Here is a 23,061-nt window from a genome sequence, read left to right on the forward strand (position 1 = left end):
TAGGATGATTAATGATGGACCAACTCTTCTAAATGCTTAGGAGAATTTGGGGTGTCTGCTGAATCACCATAGGGCCTGCAGGCCACAAAAGTTACTACGATTTTACAAGAAATATTTAGATGTGTTTATGTGTTTTTCGATATGTGAACAATGTATTTTGAGGGTTCACGTGAGTCAAACCAAATAATGCCATTTCAAGATAATATTGATTGTTTAACACAGATGTGATTCAAATCAGTATAAAGGAAAATGAAGGTTTCACAGGTACCTGGTGGTCTCTTAAAATGCAAACACTAATGCAAATGTTGAAACGGATTTACCTTATCATTTCTTTCACATAGAAACTTTAACCTTTGAGCTCGCTTATGCATAAATACTCCATCCAAATGTCCTGTTTCCACTGACCGGATCTCAATAGCTTTCTCGCCCCAGCCCATTATCTGATTGGAATGAATGTAGGCTGTCAAAAGGAATTTCCAAAACTGCATTAAAAACATTAGATGGGCAATAACTCACAGCATCTGTTCACATCTTAACCACAAAAATGACAAATGACTTGAGATAAACAGACAAAGCAAGTCTTACAAGGTTATTCACATACTTTTTTTTTTGTTTTTTTTGTTTTTGTTTTTTTTTTGTGTGGAATCAAATGGTTGTTTCACATTTCTTGACTTTTGTTTCATTTGGGGGGTGTAACTGCTGAAGGAGATAAGGAATGGTTAACCTACCCACAGATGTGGGCATTTCTCCCCATTGGAGCACCACATCCTTAGTTATCCGGCCGTAGGTGTTGACATACACCCCCTCATCCTCATAGCAAACAAGCATTTCCATCCCATCTGTTTTAGGCAAGATGACAATGGCATGAGGAGTGATATTGCCCTGAATCTAGAAGACAAAGAAAGGTCAGGCATTATTCCTTTTAAAAATAAGGCAGCATCTTGACTATTCATCTCTAAGAATTGCAAAAATGAGTTTTTTCCCCCTATTTTCATTCTAGAAACTGACATTCTGATTTGCTTAATTTAACCACCAACCTGTCACATACTTAGGTAAATAAAAACCTGGCACTAGGTTGAAAATCTAACTTACCTGTTCCTGGAAAATAACAACTGTGGAGCACCTACTATGTGCCAAGCACTGGGCCCCTTACCTATACAATTTCTCGTCCTTAGACCAACTCCCCATGGGAGATATCTTCATCTACAAATGAGGCAAGTGCATTTCAGAGGGATTCGGTAACCTGACCAAAGCTGCACTGGTATGTGGTGGTGGAATTGGGATTTCAGCACATGACTCATAGGCACTGAAAATCAAGTTTTCCATCTACTCCCAAAAAAGATGAGGAGAAACTGAATCTGATGGAGATGAGCCTCAAGAGGGCCAAAAGGTGGGACAAAAACGGACTCCCACCAAATGGGCTAGGGGCAGATAACACCGATTGTTTATCTGGGTGCCTAAATAACAGAATAATCCAAATTAATGGTTTGCTTACAAAACAATGTAAAATTACCACTCATTAAAAAAACAGTCTTACTATTAAAATAAGTGTAGATTGACTTGTTCTGGGAAAAGAGAGGCAGTGCTGCTGTGATCTGGTTGAGACCGTCATGGCAGTCCGACGGCTGCTCAGTGGGTAGGAACGAGAGGACAGAGGTGGTTATGGCGGTGCGCCAGAACGCGAGCTCTGAGTCCTGCGTGCATTCACGCGTGAGCTGGAAGCTGTGATGCAGCAATGAATGGGGTGTGTGTGTGTGTGTGTGTGTGTGTGTGTGTGTGTGTATGTGATGCATTAAATCAACTTTTTTCAAGTACTTCTTTAGAGTCAAGTCTCTAAGCTTTCAAAATACAAATAAACAGCAGATAAGTCCTCAGACTTTCCTGATAAATAGTTTCTACTATGTGTTAGCCTGGGGATTACATAAAGAAAACACAATCTACACTGCACCAGTCGTACTAAGTGAAACCATGTCCGGGTGAAGGGATTAGAAGTACAAATTTAGAAAGTTATACAACAGTCATGGGGATGTGAAGTACAGCATAGAGAATAAAGTCAATAATACTATGATAACTTTGTATGGTGTCAGTTGGGCACTGGCTTACGGGGGGGATCACTTCCTAAGTTATTTAAATGTCTAACTACTGTGCTGTACACCTGAAACTAATACAGTATTAAATATCAGCTATAATTGGAAAATAAAAAATATTTTAAATAAAATGAAAAGTCATGTTTTAGGCAATATGTCAGGATAGTAATATTGATACTAGCATTTGCAGGGTCCCGTGCCAGGTACGTTAGATGTCTTGCCTTATTTAATATGATGACAACCACGTGAGATAGGTTTTTTTTATCCCCATTTGACAGTTGTGCAAGATGAGGGCTAGATAGACTGCCTCATGTGTCCATTACCACAAAACAAATACATGCTAGAGCCAGTGTGCACTCCGGCCTGATCCCACAACATGACACTGCCCTCAAGTTGAAAAGAGGAACAAAAATAGCAGAAAAGTGGCCTTTGGCCTTCTACATAAAATGAACCAATCTGGCTTCAAAAACTGAAAATAGGAACTCATCTATTGTACGCCTGCTTAAAAATCAGAATTTATGCCCTTGAAGGAAAAACACCATAGTGTTTTTTGTTTTTTTTTATCCTCACCCGAGGACATTTTTCCTTTTTTTGTTCAGGTAGAGTGGGAGGGAGAGAGAGGAACAGAGAGAGAGAGAGAGAAACATCGATGCGAAAGGAACACATCGAGTGGCCGCCACCCACACGCCCAACCAGGGCCGGGGACAAACTGCAACCGAGGTACGTGCCCTTAGCGGGAACCGAACCCGGGTCTCTCAGGACCGCAGGCCGACGCTCTAACCGCTGAGCCAAACCGGCCAGGGCAACCATAGTGTTTTAATTTAGAGTTCAATGAGACACCATGTCCAGTAAATGGCAAATAATGGCTATTATGTGTTGCTCAGTTTTAAGCAGTCATAAAAATTAAACTTACATATTTTATTTATTAAAAGCATTGTCTATTTAGTGAAGGTCTAAAGTCCATCTGCTTTACTGATTAATAGAAGCATGACTTTTATTAAAATGTACAAAAACAAGTCTCTGTACATGAAGGCTGTTGCACAGAGAGCCCTGACAGTAGGCTTCCAGGAACTTACATGAGATGGTATGTAGATATCATAAGAGTTTCCTGAATCAACATCAATTACATGGAAACCAGTGTGTGAACCAAAAATAACCTTTAATCTTTGACCTTCTTCGACCGTGAGATCAACAAGCAGTGGCTTGTGCTGGAGATCTGCAAAAGACTTTAAAAAATCACCCCATGAGTGTACATATCATTCGAAGAGATTCTCTTAATAATTTTTTCCTTTGGCCATTGCCTGGTGGAATTTGATGTCTAACTTTCTTAAATAGAAAAACTGGGAAATTTCTCTTTCGATTTTAGGTTTATTCATATTCTGGCTCTAGGAAGAGGGGTTTAGCACCCATTTGGGCCCTTTTCCCCACCTCTTGTCCTCTAGGGCAGAGAAGAAGTTTCCAGTTGTCAGTTTCTGATCCTGTCATTGTACATCAACAGCTGGTGCCTGGGTACTGTTCTTTCCTATTTATTTCTGGCCTTTTCCCTCAGGAGAAGGTCCAGCCACCTCTGTGGCCCCTCTCCTTCACATGTGACAGCCAGGCCCATGCATGGCTGCTACCTTTTCAGAGACAGCCTGGGGTGGGCCACCAGGACAGCTCTGTGCTAAATCTGTTCAGGATTAATGGGAGGGTGGGAGTAGAACATCACAAAACTCAAGACTCTCTTTTTTTAAACATGAATGTTTATAGCAGCTTTATATGAATAAATATCCCAAACTAGAAGAAACCCACTTGTCATCCTTTGGCAGGTAAATGGTTAGAGAAATTGTGGTATATCCATATGATGGACTACTACTCAGCAATAATAAGGAACAAATTACTGACACATGCAACAACCTGGATGAATCATCAGAGATTGCCCAGTTGGATAGTTGGGTTTAACTAGAAAGGAAAGAGGAGAGCTCCAGGTAAAATAATTAAAAAAATTTTTTTTTCTTTATTGATTTTAGAAAGAGGAAGGGAGAGGGACTGAGAGATAGAAACATAGATGAGAGAGAACATTGATTGGCCACCTCCTGCACGGCTCCCACCCTGGGCATGTGCCGTGACCGAGAATTGAACTGGTAACCTCTTGGTTCATGGGCCGATGCTCAACCACTGAGCAACACCAGCCAGGCCAGCTAAATTAATTTAATCTAGGTTCTACATGTTTGAATCCAGAACCAACGCCACAACTAGCTGTCAGGTGTTCTGTATTCCTTTGCCATCCTTTGCCTTTAATGGGTCTTGAAGTCTGGGAGCAAATTTGTGAGACCACAAGCACCTTGCTAAAATGCCACTGCCCCTAACAAACCCCTCTCCCCTCATCCATTGCTAACATCATTTTCTCAGAATGGGAGGCCCTAGCCTGGCATCCTTCTCCTGGGGGAGGGCTCAGCCCCTGCAAGCTCCAATCTTTTTTTCAAGTCCTTGCCTTTGCTCTTCCCTCTTTCCAGGCTGGGTGTGATCTGCTGAATAAGCATTTTGCACTCTCTCATGCACTTTGGCTAGTAAACTGATGGCAGTAACTTCAGAACTGGAATGAGATCTTGATTGAAAAGCTTTTGCGGAGAGAGATTTTGGCAGAACAGCAGTACCGCTGTAGCTTTTAGGAGTGATCCCTTAAGTGTTATTACTAACCTAATGCATTCCAAAAATCTCCCTCCATAAAAGGGGGGTTGTGGAGGGGAGCCCATTTCCATTGATGAATCTATCGTCCTGAGCACATCACAAATGAGCCCCTAGCGCTAAGGGAACAAGAAAAAAGTGGGTGATTCAGCCCTGAAGAGGAGCTTATAATGTTCCCAAGGCAGCTTCTGCCCTCACACGGCATATGTGGGAAGAGAGAATACATAAAGGGTGAAAGGGAATCATGGTCAAAAAGTGAGGACCAACGAGATAGGAAGAGAGAGACATAGACGCAGAGAGAGAGAATGAACAGAAGATACGTTTACATTGGCTATGGACAGACTATGCAGCTCTGAAAACATTGGAGTGCCCACAAGTACTGGTCCTTTCAATATCTGGGAGTCAGCTTTCATGATCTGGGGCAACGGGACGAGCATATCTTTACCCCGCTCCTGTGGAATCTCATGAGTGATCAGCCTAACCATGGTGGGTAGAGACTCAGACAAGGTCAAAAGTTAAAAAAGCCACCAATATTGAGGAATGCAGAGAAACTAGGTTATTTTCAGATGTGACTCAATTTAGTGTTCATTTCTGAGAAATCCAACAACATTGGGAATATGGAGCATGAAGCGAGTTTTAGGGAGTTTACCCCACAAGGCTTATGAAGACTTTAAGATTTAGAGACTCCGTTCAACCTTAAAATTCAGTGCTACTGTTGGTCTGCTTTTTTCAGATGAAATATCAGAGTGCCCTAGTTAGATGGCTGTAACAATGAATCTCACTGCCTAATGCCACAATTAATGCTTCGCCCGGGAACCAGTCCATACTAAATGCCACTTGGGGATGGTGATTCATAGACCTGAAATGCAGGAGTGTGTACCCACATTTTAATTTGGCTAATTTTATAGCATGTATTAATCCTTAGTCTTTACTTTTAGAATAAGTTTAAGAGTTTCTATACTTTTTAAAGAGGCTTGTTATATATAGGAATATTATATTTGTCTATGTGCAAGACAGACCACTTCGTTAACTGGTAGAAACTTAAAATAATAATGATAAAAAAACAAGAAGCACTTTTTAGGTGACCGCATGCATGTTTACCTTAAATGCCATGAACTTATGATACGGTTTGGGAGCCCAAGCGTAGATCTCCACGGCATTCTTTAAGGCAATCACCAAGAATTTGATCCTTTCGTATTTAACTGTAATAGAAAAATTATAAATAACATTCCTTAGAAATTTAGAAAAATGTCTAAATAACATTCTTATAATGTTATTTCTTTTTTCCTTTTCAGGTGTAGATATTATCGACTGACTTTGGAGTATGAAAGGATTTAGTTTCTTATAAGCATCTCCTCTCTCTAGTTCCAGCTCGTAAACACACACATTTCTTCCTCTCCCGCATCTTCAACATAGTTATAGTTTTACTTTTTGGTTAAATCAATATTCTGTGTTCAAATTATTATTGTTCATAGATGTGGCACGTGGTACATCATGATTATATTTCTTTTCCTGATTTTTCAGGTCCTTATTTTCTGTGTATGTATTGCTAAGTGCGCGTAAACCTTCTGCTAGTGCTGAACACAGTCGGGCACGACAGGTAATCTGTTAGTAACATTTTATTTTTCTTGAACGCACCTTTTCTGGAACCTCCATTGTTCCATTCTGCTTGGATTGATGTACACACACACGCATATACCCTATTGGTTCTGTTTCTCTGGAGAACTCTGGTGAATACAGATGGATTATAAAATGCTAGGTGAAAAGAAACTTTGCCTCAGAATTTTGAAGCCTTGATCCATTGTCTTCTAATTTTCTAGTATTGGTGTTAAGTCCCGGGCCACCTGATTCTGGATTTATTATATGTAAATTGTTTGTTTGTTTGTTTACTTATAATCTGGAAGTCTTAAGGACCTTCTCATTTTCTAGATACTGAAACATCATGTTGATACGTCTTGTGGTGAATCTTTTTTACATCCACTATTCTGGGTGTTCAGGGAATCCTTTTAATTTGTGATTTCAAGGATTTAGTTATAAAAATGTTTCTTGTATTCTTTGGTACTTTCTTCCTCTTCCATTTTTTTGTTTTCTCTTTTTTCTTTTAATTTTTTTTTAATCCTCACCTGAGGACATTTTTCCATTTTTGTTCAGATAGAGTGGGAGGGAGAGAGAGGAAGAGAGAGAGAAACATCGACGTGAGAGGGGCACATTGAGTGGCTGCCTCCCGCATGACCACAACCAAGGCTGGGGATGAATAGCAACTGAGGTATGTGTCCTTGACAGGAATCGAACCCGCAACTCATTGGTCTGCAGGCCAACGCTCTAGCCAGAGCCAAACTGGCCAGGGTTGTTTTCTCTTTTTTCTAAAATTCATGTTACTTAGATTTTGAATCACTTGGACTGATCCTTTTATTTTCTTAATTTCCCCCTTCCCCCACTTTTTTAGTCTGCTTTCTAGATTTTTCATCTTTATCTTTCAAAATTTCTATTACATGTTTTACTCCTGCCAATATATTTTAATTTCCAAGATTTTTTCTTGCTTTCCAAGTGACTTCCTGCAACCCTCCTCCACATTTTTAAATACCCCATATTCTTTCATGAAAACAGTTTTTATAACCTCTCTGATGTTATTTCTTTCTTTAAAATTTTCCTCCAGTCCTCATTATCTTTGTTCCTCTAAAGCCCTTTCTGAGTTTCCTACATAGAATTTCCCCATGCCTGATGTGTGGGCTTATCCACTGCTGGGCTTCACTTTAAGACGCTGGATGGTAAGCTTCATTCAGGGCATTTTAAATATTAGTACCTGAACATCATTTCTTTCAGGCCATTTTGTTTCTCCAAAGACAAATCTTTGACTCTCTTGCTTGGGAGTTTAAGCATGGCTACAAATATCTGGGAGCTAGGCAGGGCTCGGAGGTGTGTATGTCCTCACAATTCAGTGTCTCCCCCATCAGAGGCTGTGCCTACCTTCTGTCTTCTGTTCCAGTTGCGGGTGTGTGTGTGGGGTGCTGCCTGACTGGCTCCCAGAGGACGAGCTACTCATCAACTTTCCAACAACCCTATTTCCATTTCAACTCTATGCGTCCACCTAAGACACACCTGGGGCCTCAGGTCCGGGGCCTCTCTGGGTTCTGTTAAGTGACCGGATCAATTTTGATGATTTTACTCACTGAAAACTTAAAATTCAGCATTTCCTAGTCAGCTAAGTTTGTTCTTCGTTATCCAACTACTCTTGTTCAATTTTGTTGACACCTCATTCGATGGTTTCTCTTCTCCTGGTCCCTTTGTCCTTGTGGGTTTATGGCATTTTTATTCCTTCATTGTCATTGTAATGGTGGGAGTGGACATCAATGTTGAAACTGGAGCCTAGGCCTTTATTCTGAATGGGCTCTTTAACTTCACCCATCTGACTTAAATAACTTTTTTTTTTTTTTTAAATAATGCAAGTGTACTTAAGGTTTCGGCAACATCTTAACTTGGTCACACATGCATCATCAATATCTGATAGAAAAAAAACAGAATGAAACTGAACTGAATAACTCAGGATAAAACAGCTCCATGCTGAGACTCACCAACTTTGTAATGTATGCAGCCTTCCAAGTCCCCAACGGTGATCCAGCCTTGCTTCTTTTCCACTTCTGGGTCATTGTGCAGTATTCTGTTTCTTAGCCACGAAAGATAGTACACGCGCAGCTTATTCTTCTTTCCTGTTGGAGTAAAGGAGCTTCATTTAAAACCCGTGCCAGCTTTACTCTCAGTCCTTCCCCATCTCCATGCTATTTTATTCTTTTGTTTTCATTTACGTGTGTGTGTGTATGTGTGAAGGCACAATAACCAGTGTTTCCAGCACATCCAAGTGTGACTCTGCCAGGACTTATGACTAAAACAGCTCCAACTGTTTTGAACAAATAACCATTTTATAATTTGTCTTTGTCTTCAGGCTGTTTTTAATTTGAGCACGCTGCTCTTACCCTCGCTTCTTAATGCAAAGAAGGCCAGTAAGACCTCATTCTGCAACCGAATGGTTGATCAGAGTTCCAGAATATTCTAGATCGAATTACATGAAGGAGTGAACCTTTCCTCAAAGGTTCATAAGTATGAACCTTTCCTCATACTTATGTGTGACTGCTTTTTCCTCACCTTCTAACCAAACAGCGTATGTTAACGGAGAGCCTCTTATTTACATCTATTACTTTAAAGATGACAGTGGGTAGTAGTTTTATTTTACCTGATTAGCAAAAAAAAAAGGAATTTTATAAGGAAACCAGAGAAACAAGTTCAATTAAGGCAAGCTGAGCTATAACACTGAACACATTTATGGAGCTGAGATCATGGAAAGGAATACAAAACAAAAATAGGAAACGAAAAATCGATGAGTAAAATACTTGAAAGTTCCCTATGGTAAAATAATCCTAGAGCAAAGAATTTTTATTATAATCAAAAACATCTTAAAGACATTGACGGGGACACATGGAGCAAACATTAATATACTCATGAGATTATCTGTGTACCAGACAGAAAATGTCCCTTGGGGTGGCTCTTCCTAAGTGGTCAGAAATTTAGGCCTGTGGGGTTTTATAGTTCTTGGGTACTTATTTTCCTTCGATTTCTTTTAGGTATCAAAATATGTTTTATATTTTACAGATACAATGTTTACCAGAAAAACATTCATTAAAGCACTGCACACTGGATGGACAGGAGAGTGCATTCATAATTTACAGGAATCACTGTGAAGTTATGACTCCTCCCGTAACCCAGAGCCTCGGCCAGGGACTGGTCGCAGTAGCTGGGAGGAGCAGAGGGCCCGTGCCTGCCACTTTCTGTGCCGCCACAGACCCAAAGGCAGTTCAGGAATCTTTTTTCATCTTTTCCTTTCCCCATCTCCGCCTCATGAGAAGAAGAAATGCTTACACTTTTATCCTCACCCGAGGACATTTTTTCCATTGAGAGAGAGAAACATTGATGTGAAAGGGACACATCGAGTGGCTGCCATCCACACGACCAACCAGGGCCGGGGACAAACTGCAACCGAGGTACGTGCCCTTAGCGGGAACCGAACCTGGGTCTCTCTGTACCGCAGGCCGACGCTCCAACCGCTGAGCCAAACAGGCCAGGGCAAAATGCTTACACTTTTAAAAATGGGAATGTAAAAAAAAAAAAAAAAAAAAAAAAAAAAGCAGCCCTGGCCGGTTTGGCTCAGCGGTTAGAGTGTCGGCCTGCGGTCCTGAGAGACCTGGGTTCAGTTCTCGCTAAGGGCACGTACCTCGGTTGCAGTTTGTCCCCGGCCCTGGTCGGTTGTGCGGGTGGCAACCACTCGATGTGTCCCTTCACATTGATGTTTCTCTCTCTCTGTTCCTCTCTCTCTCTCCCACTCTACCTGAACAAAAAATGGAAAAATGTCCTCGGGTGAGGATAAAAAAAAAAAAAAAATGGGAATGTGTCACAACATAATGAAGCCCGAGCGTGACTTTTCCGGTAGCATTTCCACTTTTGGTAGGTGACCAGCAGACGTGTGGTTTTAAATGTGATTTGCTAGTGCAGCAATCAGAAAAGCAATTAACCAGAACAAAGGACTACACTGAATTGAGCTCAAATGATAATACAAGAGAAATTTACTTGGTTAACTGTTATGTGGGGAGAATAACAAGAAATGAAACTCTGAGCATTCAGTGGAAAAGTAAAAGAAAGAGGGAACTGGAGCATCAACTAAGGGCATTTTTTTCAAAAAAGAAGTACAGCCAACAAGTTCAGCTTTATTCAAGGTTCAACCCAGCCGCACTGTATGGTCTCTGCAAAACAATGGCTGAGCAATGGTTTTTAAACTTGGCTGCACGCTGCAAACAGCTCAGGAGCTAGGAAAGCAACAAATGCCTGAGCCCCACTCCAAGGGACTCTGACCCACTGGCCTGGGGTGCAGGCTAGACTTTCCTTATCTCCTCCCTGTTGTCTCCATTTTTTCTTGAAGCTCTTTTTAGGATCCAGAAAGCTGCAGAGTGTAGCAGTCATGACTCCCACATTCAAATCTCTTTGCAGACTGTGCCCCGCACCCCCCCCCCCCCAGTGGGCCAGCTGCACTTGTTAAAACATCAGTGGACTATACACTAGAGCAGTTCTTGTGAGAAACGAGACCAGAGAAATTTCTGCTTACAAAATTTCCCACTCCCAGAAGCCTCCGTTTTGATCTCCCTCTGAGAGTAGAGAGAAATGACTGGAGAGCAGACACCTTAAAAGCATCCTTGCTGCATCCTGGCGGGGGCAGAAGGCACATAAAGATACAGCCCTTGTGGTACGTCTCTGCCTAATTCAGATTTAAGCAGAGGTGAGAAAGACTTACTTTTGGAGGTCAGACTCTCCAGAGTTACAAAATGCAGGTGATCTCTCTCTGGCTGTGTTGCTATCGTTCATTGTGTCCCTCGTTAGCTGGGAAGGGCAGAACTTACTGTTCCTTCAGGAACGAGGTGATCACCTATCCTACCTGTGCAGACCTGGAGGACTCGGTCATCCTAGTAACATACCTGATATTGTCACGAGGACATTCAGTCCCTCTAGCACATCCATCTGCTGAAACCGCCTCCGGTTGATCAGGTTGTAGACTTTGCCTTGCCCACTTCGGTCCAAAAGCATCAGGCCATTTTCAGTTCCCACCAGGAGGTTTACACCTGCAAATTTAAGAAGCACCTCAAGACTAAAGTTTTATAGGCTTTAACCTTCTGCATCTGGGGTCCCTGTAAAACCTAAGAAATGGTGCCTTGTAAATAGAAACTAATGGGCAAGTCGGTTCTTTAGCGAGGAGAGCAGAAGTAGAAGCTCTGTCATAGTAATTAAATCACTGTCTCTTTGGTAATGGAATTAGCTTTAATTTATGAAGTGGTAGCAGCGTGTATTACGTCCAGGCATTTACTACCTAGTACAAAGAGTCCTTCTCAAGGCACAGCTGTGACACTACCACAATTTGCCTTTGTTCCTTTCCTGTAATTCTCACCCCTTTCTTGGCTCTCCACATCCCACTTCGAGACTTCTCCAAAGTTCGTCCCACCCCTATTCATGCAGTGATTTCTAGCCTATCCACCTGCAGCATGCAACAGAGTTGCCCAATTTCCACACCCGACTGGGAGAAAAACCCTTCCTCCTCCTCCTCTGCACGCCACAGCTTAACTTATGTCTTAATGTTCTGCTCCCTGTTAGGAAATGATAAGATAATTCAAGCAAAGGTGTTAACAGCCTGAGAGTCAGAAATATTGACTGTAAGAAACTTCTCAGATCTCTAACCTAGTCCAGCCCACCTCCCATACAATAATCCTATTAGAAAGCTCTGGCAGTAAGTGGTCTTGTCTGGGTAGCTACAATACTAAAAATTCATCCCTAGGCAAATCACCCCAACACACAACACACACCTACACACTGAGAGGTCCACTGTGCAGAGTACTATATTCATGAACAGGTAGCTTTCCAACTTCTCTTGTTTGCTGCATGTCTATCTTCTGCGGAACACCCATGTCTGCTCTTTCATGTACATATTCAATATTAACATGCCTATCTCGTTTTCTGCTTCTTCTGCAGAGGACAGAGCCTTACTTCTCTCCATCGCACCTCCCAGAAATGGTTTTTGGGCTTCATGCTCTTCCCCACTAACATCTCAAATACCTTTGTCCTTATAAAAGTGTGGTGCCCAAACCAAGCCTGGTACTTTAGATGGGTACAGATGGGCCATGCCTTTCCTTGTTCTGTCCAATACATTTATAGTGACGCAGACCAGGACTTCGATACAATCTCATTCCACCTACACTGAGCTTGAGGTCAGCTAGAACCTGGAGGTTTTTTTCAGACCTGCATGTTGATGTTCTGAACTAAAAGGGAAGTTCATCATCTGTTGTCCTTTTCACATTGTATCCTGCCACTACTAATGTGGCCTTCAGCAATTCACTGAAATACGCTAGGCTAGTTTTTCAGCTGTGAAGTAAAGGTAATGCCGGTTCCCCTTGTGAGAGGTTGTGGACTGTGGGGCACACCGCACAGTGCTGGGCACATAGTGGGTGTATATTAAGTGGTAGCTAGGCCTATTGTTGACTTTAGTTCATCACTTATGTAAAGTCGTTCTGAATCTCATCTTGTTATCCTGGGTACAAGGGTATCAGTTCTTGCTACGTATAAAATTGCTCTTGATCTCTCCTTGAGGCCAAGATAGTCTCAAGCCAGGTCTTTAACACCCATGAGTCCAGCAGCACTCTTCTGATGGTAAGGTCCACAGGCTTTTCGTGTTTGAGGGACAATTCACTACTGAGTGGAGAGAGCACCAACTTACCCCACAGAGCTGCACAAAGGATTTCTGAGTTGAATCGTTTCTTGTATTTTCTGATTTCCGGTGTGTCGCTATGAGGCCGAATGTTGGTTGGGTTTACGTTTACCACTGAAATCTTTCTGGCTTCATTGAGTTTGGCCTGTTCTTGCCTAAGAAGTTCGCTAGTAAATAGAGCTTTGAGAAAAAGAATCAGAGAAGTCAGTGGCATCTTAAAAAGTAACCAAGGGAGTTACGGAGAAGGGGCTTCACAACACAAGGATCTCTTCTTGTTTAGTGTGCATTATAGCAAAAGCAATGAAACTCTGAAACTATGCATATTTTACATTATTTTAGTAGAATAAAGTATATCATTCATTGAAACAATATTTTATCCATTAGTAAAACAGGCTTAAAGACAGCACTTGAGTAGTTTAGGGAATTGATAGTCATCGCACAAAATTAAATACACCACCCTCATCTCCTGCAATATATGCAGGAAAGATTTACTTTTTGAAATTCCACATTATCAACTGACAAATTGCCTTAAGTTGAGTCTGATCATTAGTGAGTTGCGGAAGTCTAGAAAGCAAGACTCCCCTGGAAAGCAGCAGACTTTTGCAAGGAGAAGCACACACCTAGAACTCAATACAACTCAACAGGCACTTATTGTCTACTGCGTGCACAGCATTATACCCAGAAACTGCTTTTGAGAAACAAGTGGAAAGTTTGGAGATCTCTGAGGAACAGCTTTTCCTAGGGCCCCTGGATGCCTCTGGGCTCCTACCAGAAGCAAAGTAAAAGAAATAAAAGAAAAATGCAAAGAAAGAAATTTGTTTTAGGAATCCTACAAAAATAACAATTAAAAATAAAAGTCTTCCCTTTAAGGAAGAGCCTAAGAAATAAATGGCTTAACTACTGAACTAATGAATAATTTTTTTTAATCAGGCCAAAGCAGAAAGGAAAGCCAAGCTGTTTTCTAAAACATCAGGGCCTTCTAGCTTACCCGCGGCTGATGATTCTTCGTCCTCTTCGTCTTCATCAGTGGGAGACGTCTGATACACTCTGGGGTCCACAAAGGGGGTGAAGGATGCTTTCGTGCTGCTCCCCATGCCATACTAATCAATAAGCAAGAAGATTAAGAAGAGCAGATAAAGAAATACTGCAGCAACAAGTAATGCTAACAATACTTTGCTTGGGCTTTAAAATAATTATAGACTCTTCAATCTAAACAGCTGTTCACACTCTAATCCCCCAGTCACAGTGCCTCTCTCTCCAGCTTCTCCTGGTACTGGTTACTCACTAGCCATTGTGCCTTTGTAGGGTGTTGTTAATGATCGGACTGCAAGAATTACAGTGAGTAAATTATATTTTGAACCATCTGTGGCACCTTAATATCTGGTAAGATAACTGGGGACAGAGCTAATCTCTTCTTTGAAGTAAGAGCGATCTCACATTGACCAAATGTTCTTTTTTTTTTTTTTTATCCTCACCCGAGGACATTTTTTACCATTTTTTGTTGTTGTTGTTCAGATAGAGTGGGAAGGAGAGAGAGGAAGAGAGAGAGAGAGAAACATTGAGTGGCTGCCACCCACACGATTAACCAGGGCCGGGGACAAACTGCAACCAAGGTACATGCCCTTAGCGGGAACCGAACCAGGGTCTCTCTGGACCGCAGGCTGGCGCTCTAACTGCTGAGCCAAACCGGCCAGGGCTGATCAAATGTTCTTAAGGAAGGTTAACACAGTTGGCAATAAACTAAGTAAGCACGTCCCCACAGCAGCAGAGTCAGCCAAAGACTCTCTCTTGGGGACTTAGGGCCCTTCCACACTGGCCTTGTGATGCAGGTAGATTGGTGTTGGCTCAAGAAGTCTTAGAAATCATTAATTCTGGGACAATTTCATCCGGGAATTGAAGATTTTTCCTTCCCATGACAGTTTTCCCTTAAAAGGATACTTATGTTCATATGCCTTATTTGGGGCCTTCATGAAAATACTAGGTTTGCAACACACCTTGAGGACTTACTTAAAACATAAATCTCAAGGGCTTGGGAAACACCACAGAGACACGAAGTCAGAACTAGACTATGGACAGTGCATTGAAATATCAGGCTCATGATAGTCCATAGCTGAGTTTTGTAAAAGGAGCTTCAATGACCATCTCCCCGTTTTGCATGTCACCTCCATTCTTTCAATTATATTTAAGCTCTTTTAATATCACAGGCAGACCTGCATTCAACAGAAGAAGCACTTCTTCTCTTCTTCTTATTTTTCATGTTGTATACATGTCTTTAACTACTTTTTTAGTTGTATTTTTAGGTCTTTATTAAAAAATATAACCAACATCTCCAGACCCTTAAACACATAAGAGGAAAACCAAAAAGATCCCATCTGACTTAACTCAAGATTTCCCCTCCATCTTATAAAATCAAAACCATTTCATCCTCCACAAGGTAGGGCTCCCCTCCCAAACAGAGTACTTTCACATATATTCTCTCCTCTGATCTTTAGAAGAAGTCTGTGAAGGAGGTGGGGGCAGGTACTAATATCCCCACTTAGAGCTAGAACAGTAGCAGAATTTGTACCAGAGTCCAGCACCATGGAGTCTTCTTTGGTACTCACAGAGGTGTTCAGGCAGCACAAACCTGCCCACACTGCACGAAGCTATAACAGGATGCTGCACTTTCCTATATGGCTCTGTGTTCTCTTCCTAAAGGCAAACAAAGCTCATTGACTCCATAACTTCAGAGTCCAAAGCGTGCCTCGTAAGAAGCTAGTGTGTGGACGCCAAGAGAGCCAGCAGTGCACGTGCTTTACAAACACATGTAGGAAGGGGCCTAAGTGTGACTCAGACTCCTCATGAAATATGACCAAGCACCGTGAACTTGTCCTCCTGGTCGATGTGGTCAATGACATTGACAAGTACTACCTAAAACATCGTGTGTATTGAAGCTTTTCTCCTGGACTTTTTCTATCTAGGAAAGATAATATCCCGTTCCTCACTTTCTCATGCAATTTGGAGTTTAGAAAGATGAACACTTTGAGAATGTTGTCTATTCACTGATTTTTATGTTTCATAAACAAGTCATTTCGACCTCATTTTATTTAAGTCAAACTTAGTTTGACTAAATGAATGTAAACAGGAACCTCAACTATTGGTCTCGCATTCTCTGTAGGCTCAAGTTTCTATCACTGGCCTGGCAGACAGGAGGTCCCAGGACAGGTCCTAGCACTGTCACAAACCAGCTCTGTGCCTTGGGCAAGGCTCCTAACCTCTCTGAAGCTCATCTGTAGAGTCAGGCATTGGCCCAGATGCTATCTGAGGACTTTACATTGCTCTCTTCTATGACTTCCTCCATTTCAGTACACACATAAGTAGTGGACCAACCAAACACATTTCGGGGAGCCTGGCAAAGTCTCATTGTTGAAGAAAGCAGGGTTTCGGACCCCCTGAAGGACAACAGCGCCATCATGGCCGTTGTCCAGCACCTACTTCAGTCCCGGAGTCCATCTCCTGGGAATGGGTGGAGACGCGTCCCAGGCCCTCGGTGGGGGTCCCGGCCGGGGAGTGACTCTGCTGCACCAGGTCCGGGAGGTTGGTGTGGCCGGCAAAGCCATTGCTGTCACTGTGGCCAGATCGCTTCTTCTCTCCAGATGTCTGAGGGCCACAACACATGGGCATTAGGGGGGAGCCGAAGGCCACAGAGTGACATCGTCCCTCACACAGCACAGGCACGGTGGTCTCCAAACCGACCCACTGGCGTGTGGGGAGAAACCACTGAAATTTCTATTTTACCTAGAGAATTAGAAGTCCAGCTTTGCTCATCTTTAGTGTATGGACTGACCTGCTGCACGAGGGCAGTCAGGGGCCACATAGGGTGTGGGGTTCCCTGTAGAAAGACAGGGGTGCTGCAGGCGGAGGGACTGAGTGGGGCCCACACTTGCAAGTGTGTGTGTGAGTGTGAGTGTGTGTGTGTGTTCCTGCGCATACACATCAGTTAACGGAATTTGCAGATCATATTAATAGGTCACAATGACACAAACCCACAAAACAGATATGTGCCCTAAAATAGTGCTGAAAAGCAGTGAGGTGAGATAATACTAATAATCCATGTACTCCAAAGAAAATGCAGAAATGATACCCAACTCAAAGTGTTCTTTGTTAATCACGAAGCCAAAACAATGATCAGCCTGGCCAGTGTGGTTCAGTGGGTTGGGAGTCATCCCATACACTAAAAGGTCGCCGGTTCAATTCCTTGTCAGTGCACATGCCTGGGTTGCAGGCTGGATCCCGGGGTGGGGAGCATGCAGGAGGCAGCCAAGAGATATTTCACTCGCATATCGATGTTTCTTTCTCTCTCTCCATCTCCCTTCCTTTCCGTCTGAAAATCAATATCAACTCTTAAAAAACAAAATAGAAACAAACAAACAAAAAATCCCAGTGATTAACCAGATCTGAGAGGAGGTATAAAAAAACAAAACAAAAAACTGCGGTGATGATCCAAAGATTACTTGAAAATACGGATTTACATCCACTATCACTAATGTCGAATCTCTCAGTGAGCAACTATGGTGCCTTATGATCACGTTTTTATGATAACCAGTTGGGGGCGAGGGGGAATGAAGCCTTCATGACTAGTGGAGCACTTGAAATACCATTTATGGTATCCCTTTTCAATGCTATTTAAAGGTATTTTATAAAGTATATAATATGTTAGTGCAGTAGGACAGATTTGTAAATAAATACACTGCATTCTGGGGTGTGCTCTAAAATTTTTACTGAGTTGCTTGACCTAGCAAATTGTAAATCATTGCTTGGGAGAGCAAAGCCTTGTCCCTAAAATCCCAGGGACAAAATACAGAATTAAAAGACAACTCTGTTCCCTAAAATCCAGTGCCCACCCACACTGTAGGCCTGGCTAGTACTGAGGCGTATAATTTAACATTTATTCGACTAGCTCACTGAGGGCTCTTAGAGCAGACTGATTAAGTAAACAATTCCCTTCCTTGTCCCTTCCTCCCTTCCTCCCTTCCTCCCTTCCTCTTCATCTACCCAACACTTTTGAGAGCCTACTAAATGTGAGGCGTTTTGCGGAGCACGCAGGACTCGGTATCAGGTAGATGCATTCCTTGCCTTGTTTGGGGCTGGCACAGGCAGGGTTCATGCTGTTTCTCTGACCACCTCACAGACCTGCTTCTTCTTTCCAGAACCTGTCCTGCTTTTGCAATTACAGTTCTGCACCTGCCTCTGGCTGGAAGGGAAAGGAGGCACTTTTCTTTTGTGCAAGACAAAACAGACTCCAAGCTGAGGTGGGGTGCACGCGGCTGCTGTTTCTAGGAAGCTTGGGAAGTAACTGAAAAGCCTAGTGCCCTCTACGTTTCCTGGCAACACGCTCCTGGCCTGCAGTGTCCCAGAGGAGGCATTTTCTGGATTTATTTTGCCACAGGGCTCATCTGAACATTTTATCTTCTAAATGACATTTTGGGGGTTCCATCCTAATTTGTTGTATTGTCCTCTCTGTTATGTGTCCTGGGAAGCTTCTCCATTTTTCTAACTTCTGTTCAAATACTGAAAAGCTTTGGAATATTTCCCCAAATTTGCAGTAGTATAAATCACACATTATCTGTTTAGAGTTTTGCAGTCTCTCTTCTATCAGCAGCACTTGCTGTGCCTCAAGCCACAAACTGGTACAGACACATTGGCTCTCAAAGACCGGAAGAGGCTCCTGAGGGGAAATGGCCCAGATGGTGAGGAGCCTGCAGGACTCCAGTAACCACCTGTGGATCTTCCCACTTCTGAGTCATCACCCTTTTGCTCATTCAACCAGCATCTTCTCAGAATCAAATACCTTCTGTGTGCCCTGGCCGGTTTGGCTCAGCGGTTAGAGCATCGGCCTGCAGTCTAGAGAGACCTGGGTTTGGTTCCCGCTGAGGGCACGTACCTTGGCTGCAGTTTGTCCCCGGCCCTGGTTGGGTCGTGCGGGTGGCAGCCACTCGATGTGTCCCTTTCACATTGATATTTCTCTCTCTCTCTCCCTCCCACTCGATCTGAACAAAAAAAAATTGGAAAAATGTCCTTGGGTGAGGATAAAAAAAAAACCTTCTGTGTGCTCAGGCCTTCTCAGAGAACACAAACGTGAGTAAACAACAAGCCTTGCGCTCTAGGACCTTGTTAACAGAGCCCCCCAACTCTATAATCTTCATGCCCTTACCATTCCCATGGGGATGGGCACTAAGATGTTCCAGCATGGGCCTGGGACCATGCTAAACACTATGTTTATATTCTCACAGTAACACCATTTTACAGATGGAAAACTTCAGTGTAAAAAAATTCAGTTAATTTGCCCTGAGTGACACAGGTTTATAAGTGGTAAAATCAGGATTTGAACCGAGGCCGTCTGGTGCCAGAGCCTAGGTGCTCTGGGCCGCTGCTGTACTAGGTGGCTCTGCTCTTGGCCACAGCCGACTGGACCAGGAGGGCACGCCTGAGCCAAAGGGGTCAGATTCCCACAGACCTGACAGATCCTGGTCAGTCTCTGCTGGGCGGTTGAACTGGGATGTGGTGAACATCATGCAACGGGGGCGGGGGAGGGGCGAGGCACACGTGGAGGAAGAGAAGCTGGTTTGTAGAGAGAGAGAACAAAGGAGAAATGTGGAGGAGCAGTGACAGAGTCAGAGATGTGCACACGAGAAGCTGCCTGAGCTCCTGACCACTTGTCAGCATCTATATAACCCTGCATAGGGTCCCAACCGACTCTGCCTTTGGTGTCCTATGAAATACCTCTGACTCTTCAGTCTCCATTTCTGATACCTGCCCCACTTTCCCCCCCTTAAGCGATTTTTAAAATCTATTTTTATTGATATTTTAGATAGAAAGGGGAGAGAGATAGAAACATTGATGTGTAAGAGAAACATTGATCGGCTGCCTCCTGCACGCCTCGTAACGGGGATGGAGCCTGAAACCCGGGCATGCGCGCTGATGGGGCATTGAACTGGCGACCTCTCAGTGCATGGGACGATGCTCAATCCACTGAGCCACACACTATCTATTTTATGTATGTGGGTTCTTTTTTCTATTACTTGTAACCAATAGGCTTCATGAAGATGAGCTAGTGTTTTGGGGTGGAGAGACCCTGGAGAGACACCAGCTGGTCAGTAAGGAAGGTGCTATGGGCAGAGGCCCCTGATGTCCCAGGAGAGGCTTCAAGGAGAAAGGGAAGGCTGAACTAGACCCCCACGGGGCTGCCAGGTGAAGAATGGGCAACAGTGGGGAAGGCAGAACAGCTCTTCCAGCAGACGGGCCCCATGGACAAAGTGACAGATGACAGCCAGGGTCGTGTGTTTCAGAACTACAGTAAAGAAAGGTCTGGTGGGGCTGTGGGCTAGAGAAAAGTAGAAGCATGGGGCAAGGCATGACCTAACAAGGACAAATTTGTGCATCTGACAAGATCATGGTAGTAGATCCAGTCTGTTCTCATAGGACCATCTGGTCCATTCCCGTCACAATGAACTCCTTGATGTTCATCTTGGGGACTGAACTAAGAACACCCTGTAAACTAGGTTCTATTATGGTAAGTTTTTCTTTTCTTATTTATTGTCAGGAATATACTTTAATTTGCATTTATGTTTTTAAATACATGTACTTTTAATGAATTTCAACTCAAGGTTTGCTATTTTAGAAGTCCACATTTAAGAATGGTAGAACTTAAAAATTGAGAGAATAAAAAGATTTGGGAGCCCTCAACAGATCAAAGTCATATATGTTACTGGTAAGTGCTCTTTTCAAAGTGACATGATGGCCACAGATTACTAAGCGCTTTAAATAATACACAGCCATTCAGTTGAACAGCGAATATGGCTCCAAAGAGCTACTCTAAGGTACTGCCTCTGTTGTAAAGACTCAAGCAAATTTTAAACCACATTAGAAATTGGGGTCCTTTGACTCGGAGTCTGGAAGTAACTCACTCTGAAACATTTTTTCTCATGTTTTCCCAGGTGGCAAGCCATCGTGATAGAACCCTTTACATGTCTGTTGAAATCATCCATTCACCACATTGGGAGATGTATCTACCAGCACTGTCCAATGTCAACTTCAGCAGCCAAGTTCACTTTTCATTTCAGGCTTACGTGAGAGGATTCTTTAAAGTTTACTTAAAAGATTTGGCAAGGCCGTCAAATGAAATCCTAACAAGTTGCTTTGTGAACTACTCTTCCAGTTTTAGCCTGACTACCAATTATCCCTTTAAAGGCTTTATTCATCTCAAAACCACATGTAGTTCCTTTCTTTCCCACCAGAGTGAGATGCCCCTGCCTTCGGAGAGCAAAGCCTGCTGTTAGGGTTTCCCGATCTGTCCCGGCCGAGGAAGGAGAAGGACAGGTGATAAATGTTTATGTTTCAGAGGACAGAGTGGGGAGTAAGAACACATAAAAAGAGAGCTCAGCTCTAAGAGAGAATGAAATGAAAGAGTTAACATGCATTGAATGCTTACATGTCTTAACTCATTTAATCCTCCCAATCATGTTATGAGTCATGTACTATTATTTATGAAAATTAATAGATGATAAAACAGATGCAGGGAGAGTCAAGTGACCTTTGCCCAGTGTCATCAGATATTACTCTCCTTCCAAGTAAAGACCTATGTCAGACTTGCATGGTGACGATGATGTGAAAAAGAAGAAAAGAGGGACTATATTTTGTCAAGGCCCTTCTGGTTAGCACAGATACAATGGGGAGGTTCTGTGGGTGGAGGGGCAGGTAGGAGGGAACATGTGAGCCCTCCTCCAAAATGGAATGATGCTCCTGGAGTTAAAAAAAAAGTCACTCGCCCTGGCCGGTTTGGCTCAGTGGTTAGAGCGTTGGCCTGTGGTCCAGAGAGACCCGGGTTTGGTTCCCGCCAAGGGCATTTACCTTGGTTGCAGTTTGTCCCCAGCCCTGGTTGGTCGTGCAGGTGGCAACCACTCGATGTGTCCCTTTCACGTTGATATTTTTCTCTCTCTCTCTTCTTTTCTTTCCCTCCCACTCTATCTGAACAAAAAATGGAAAAATGTCCTTGGGTGAAGATTAAAAAAGTCACTCAAAGTGGTAAAGTATATTTTAAAAAATATCCTCACCCGAAGATATGTTTTTATTGATTTTCAGGGAGAGAGGAAGGGTGGGAGGGAGGGAGGGAGGGGGAGAGAGAGAGAGAGAGAGATTGATTGGTTGCCACCTGTATGCACTCCTACTGGGGACTGTACCTGCAACCTAGGTATGTGCACCTACCAGGAATCAAACTTGCAACCTTTTGGTATAAAGAATGACACTCCAACCAACTGAGCCACCTGGCCAGGGTGTTAAGGTGCATTTTTTTTTTTTTTTAATCCTCAACCGAGGACATTTTTCCATTTTTTGTTCAGATACAGCTGGAGGGAGAGGGAGGGAGAGAGAGGAAGAGAGAGAGAGAGAAACATCGATGTGAAGGGACACATCAAGTGGCTGCCACCCGCACGACCAACCAGGGCAGGGGACAAACTGCAACCGAGGTACGTGCCCTTCGCGGGAACCGAACCCGGGTCTCTCTGTACCGCAGGCCGATGCTCCAACCGCTGAGCCAAACCGGCCAGGGATTAAGGTGCATTTTTAAGTAATACTTCATACTTCTTTATTCTTTCACTCATATTGCTTAATAGACTTTTTAATGTTAATTTAACTAGATAAGATGATGTCACCATTTCTTGGGACTACTGAGCATTTTCTACGTAAAACTCAGAAGGATAAAACCATGGGGGGAGCAGGCATAACAAGGCCAGGGACGCTATTCAGAGTCCCCAGAGATGCTATTTCCTTTTCTGTGGTACGAAACACCTGGTTTGCCAGTTTTATATCCTCAGGCTCAAATTCTGTATTTCTATTTGCACAGCTCCTACTAAAAAATGTGGACTGATGTAATTAAGTCACACTACAAAAGCTTAGAAGGAGGCAGGCAAGAAGGTGGTGGACAATTAAAATCACCCAACCATTTAGAGGCGCAAACTCCCCACCCTCCATGTTTAA

The 23,061-nt window shown here is 43.0% G+C and overlaps 1 protein-coding gene across 9 annotated transcripts in view; it reads right to left on the reverse strand.

Annotated features, from left to right (window-relative positions):
- TNIK (TRAF2 and NCK interacting kinase) overlaps positions 1-23,061 on the reverse strand; it is a 360,673-nt gene that overhangs the window by 3,652 nt on the left and 333,960 nt on the right. For 8 of the 9 annotated variants that reach the window (XM_036242368.1, XM_036242367.1, XM_036242362.1 and 5 more), the window contains 9 exons: positions 16,522-16,686; positions 14,036-14,147; positions 13,057-13,227; positions 11,270-11,413; positions 8,327-8,461; positions 5,856-5,956; positions 3,164-3,313; positions 729-888; positions 321-460 (listed from right to left, as the gene is read on the reverse strand). In XM_036242368.1, coding sequence (XP_036098261.1) covers positions 321-460; positions 729-888; positions 3,164-3,313; positions 5,856-5,956; positions 8,327-8,461; positions 11,270-11,413; positions 13,057-13,227; positions 14,036-14,147; positions 16,522-16,686 — 1,278 coding nt within the window. The remainder of the gene's footprint in view (positions 1-320; positions 461-728; positions 889-3,163; positions 3,314-5,855; positions 5,957-8,326; positions 8,462-11,269; positions 11,414-13,056; positions 13,228-14,035; positions 14,148-16,521; positions 16,687-23,061) is intronic. The other variant, XM_036242365.1, reaches the window with a different exon arrangement.

This window comes from Molossus molossus, unplaced genomic scaffold, assembly GCF_014108415.1.
Source record: "Molossus molossus isolate mMolMol1 unplaced genomic scaffold, mMolMol1.p scaffold_m16_p_5, whole genome shotgun sequence".
NCBI classification, from domain to species: Eukaryota; Metazoa; Chordata; class Mammalia; order Chiroptera; family Molossidae; genus Molossus; species Molossus molossus.